Raw genomic sequence first — 2,287 nt, 5'->3', positions numbered from 1 at the left:
ACCTGTGGCGCAGGAGCAGCGTCCTCATGACATCGTCCCGATCCTGCGGCTTCATCTGCCTCTCGTAGATCAGCTGGTCCAGGACCACTTGGACKATGGCCGGCAGCGAGTTGGCCTCCAGGTTGAAGAGAATGGCACCTGTGGGGACAGCACAGTCGCCATCGGGCTCGTGTGGCATCCCTGCCACCACCCCGGTGGTCGCAGAGGTCCCCAAAGGTGTCCCCACCTTTCTTCAAAGCCCGCTGGACCTCCAGGAGGCTGTGGTAGGTCAGGAAGGAGAGATGGGGCTGGCTCCAGTCCCCYGATTCCTGGAAATCCTCCTCCAGCTTGAGCCAGTGGCCGGCCTCCATCCAGCACAAGTCCTTTGCATTGTCCAGGACCAGCTCGTGAAGCTCCACGTACCCCTGTGGCCGGAGATGGGGGGGTCAGGGTGCCCCTGGACACACTGGGGACCCCCGGACACACTGGGGACCCCCGGACACACTGGGGACCACCGGACACCCAGCGTCCCCCCACAGTGCCCCGGTGTCCCCTGGCCGGGGGTGTGAAGTGGTCCCTGGGTGGCCACAGCTCGCCCAGCCCCGGGAATGGGGAGGGAATGGGATGGGAATGGGGGTCCCTGGGGCAGCACCCACCTCATGGGTGTCCGGCTGGGCCAGGAGCCTCCTGCTCCCCGCGGGCTCCACGTCCACATCGGTCACCGACACAGCTGCAAGTGGAGCCAGCGAGGCGTTAGCCAGTCCCTGCCTGAGCCCGGCCACTCCTGGGGGCTGCTTAGGGTGCCTCCCACCATCACCCCCATCCCAGCCCTCTTTGGGGTCACCTGCAGGTGTCCCYTTTTCCATCACTCCCATCTCAGACCCGTTTGGGGTCACCTGGATGTTCCCTTCTCCATCATCCCTACCCGAGCCCTTTTGGGGACTCACTGGATGTGCCCCTTGTGTTGCCCCACCCCAGACCCAGCCGGAGTTTGCTGGACGTGCCATTCCGTCACCCCCTGCCCTGGCTGTGCCCACCTCTGTCCCCTCAGGTCCCCACAGCCCGGCCCATGGGGCAGGGTGACTGTGGGGACATCACTGAGGACGGTGCTCGCGGCCACCGCCCTGCCACCGGCACACCCCCAGCACCATCACCGGCACGGAGACGAGGGGACAGCACCTCCCCGTCCAGCCAGACCCCCGAGGTGTCCCTGTCCCCATCCCCCTGCCTACCTGCGTCCCCCCCTGCGCTCCCCATGTCCCCGCGGCTCCGTCCCTATAAAGTGGGGAGCGATCTCCGCGGGCGCCCTGTTCGCACCGTAAATCCCGCAGCACTTCCTTTGCTGACAGTAAACACCAGCACGGCTCCCCGCCCGCCCGCTGCCACCCCACCATGGGGACAGGCTCACCCCGTCCCCCTCCGCCCTCCACGGGGACCACCGCGGTCCCCTCGCTGTCCCCAGCCCGGGTCACCCCGCGGGGRGAAACCGCGACAGCCGCGTCGCGCTCTGCCGGGGGAAAGGCGCTGCGCCCATGGGAGCGGGGATGGGGATTGTCCCCTGCCACCGTGTCCCCGACAGTGTCGCCCGTGGCACGTGGGCACGAGCGTGTCCTCGTCCCTGCCCGCCGCCACCGCCACCGAGCCGCCCGGCGCCAGCCAGCGTTCAGCCCCGAGTGGTTCTTGTCCTCACCCCAAACAAAGAGTTTATTTATCCTCAATCAGTGGGCGATTACGGGCAAGTGGCAGCGGTCACCCCGCGGCGTGCCCTGACGCCCGGGTGACCGTCACCCCGCGGAGGGTGGGGGACAGGGGGTGGCAGAGCCGGTGGCGATAGAGGGCTGGGTTTGTAGTGGGGTGGGGGACACCGGGGTTGGGTTTTGTCCCCCGTGGTCACTCACGCTGCCCTTTGCCACGGCTGGGGTGTCCCGGGGGGGCCCCGGCCGAGCGCCTCTTCCCGTCCAGGTCATAAAATCCCCGGCGGCCGGGCAGATATCGGCTGCAAAACACACACCGCGGGCACGGGGGGGTCAGCGCCGGGCACCGCGGGTGATGCCAGCCTCCCCCGGGTGATGCCAGCCGGGCAGGCGGAGCCCCCTCCCCGCTTTGGGGACGGACTCACCGCAGGGGTTTCATCTCCTCGGCCCTGGCCCTCCACGCCTGCAGGGGGGACCCGATGCCAGCGCCGGCCCCTGCGCGGAACAGGGGGCAGAGTTAGCCCGACCTGTGTCACCCCAAACCCCTCCTCAGGGTGGCAGCTCCGAAACGACCGTGCTTGGGGTGTCTATGGGGCGCGCAGAGCCCCAAACTC

General features: G+C 68.5%; 1 protein-coding gene across 1 annotated transcript in view; it reads right to left on the bottom strand.

Annotated features, from left to right (window-relative positions):
- Positions 1–2: 2 nt before the first annotated feature.
- Positions 3–2,287, bottom strand: part of LOC130586237 (band 3 anion transport protein-like) — a gene marked incomplete at its 3' end in the record, with an annotated part of 6,885 nt that continues 4,600 nt past the window's right edge. The window contains exons 4-6 of the mRNA XM_057386971.1: positions 636–709; positions 227–404; positions 3–138 (exon numbers count right to left, since the gene is read on the bottom strand). Coding sequence (XP_057242954.1) covers positions 3–138; positions 227–404; positions 636–709 — 388 coding nt within the window. The remainder of the gene's footprint in view (positions 139–226; positions 405–635; positions 710–2,287) is intronic.

Source organism: Malurus melanocephalus, unplaced genomic scaffold, assembly GCF_030028575.1.
Source record: "Malurus melanocephalus ecotype Western Australia unplaced genomic scaffold, MMel_1.1 scaffold_1105, whole genome shotgun sequence".
NCBI lineage: Eukaryota > Metazoa > Chordata > Aves > Passeriformes > Maluridae > Malurus > Malurus melanocephalus.
Note: the sequence above shows the minus strand (reverse complement) of the source record. Positions and strands in the feature narration are given on the sequence as shown.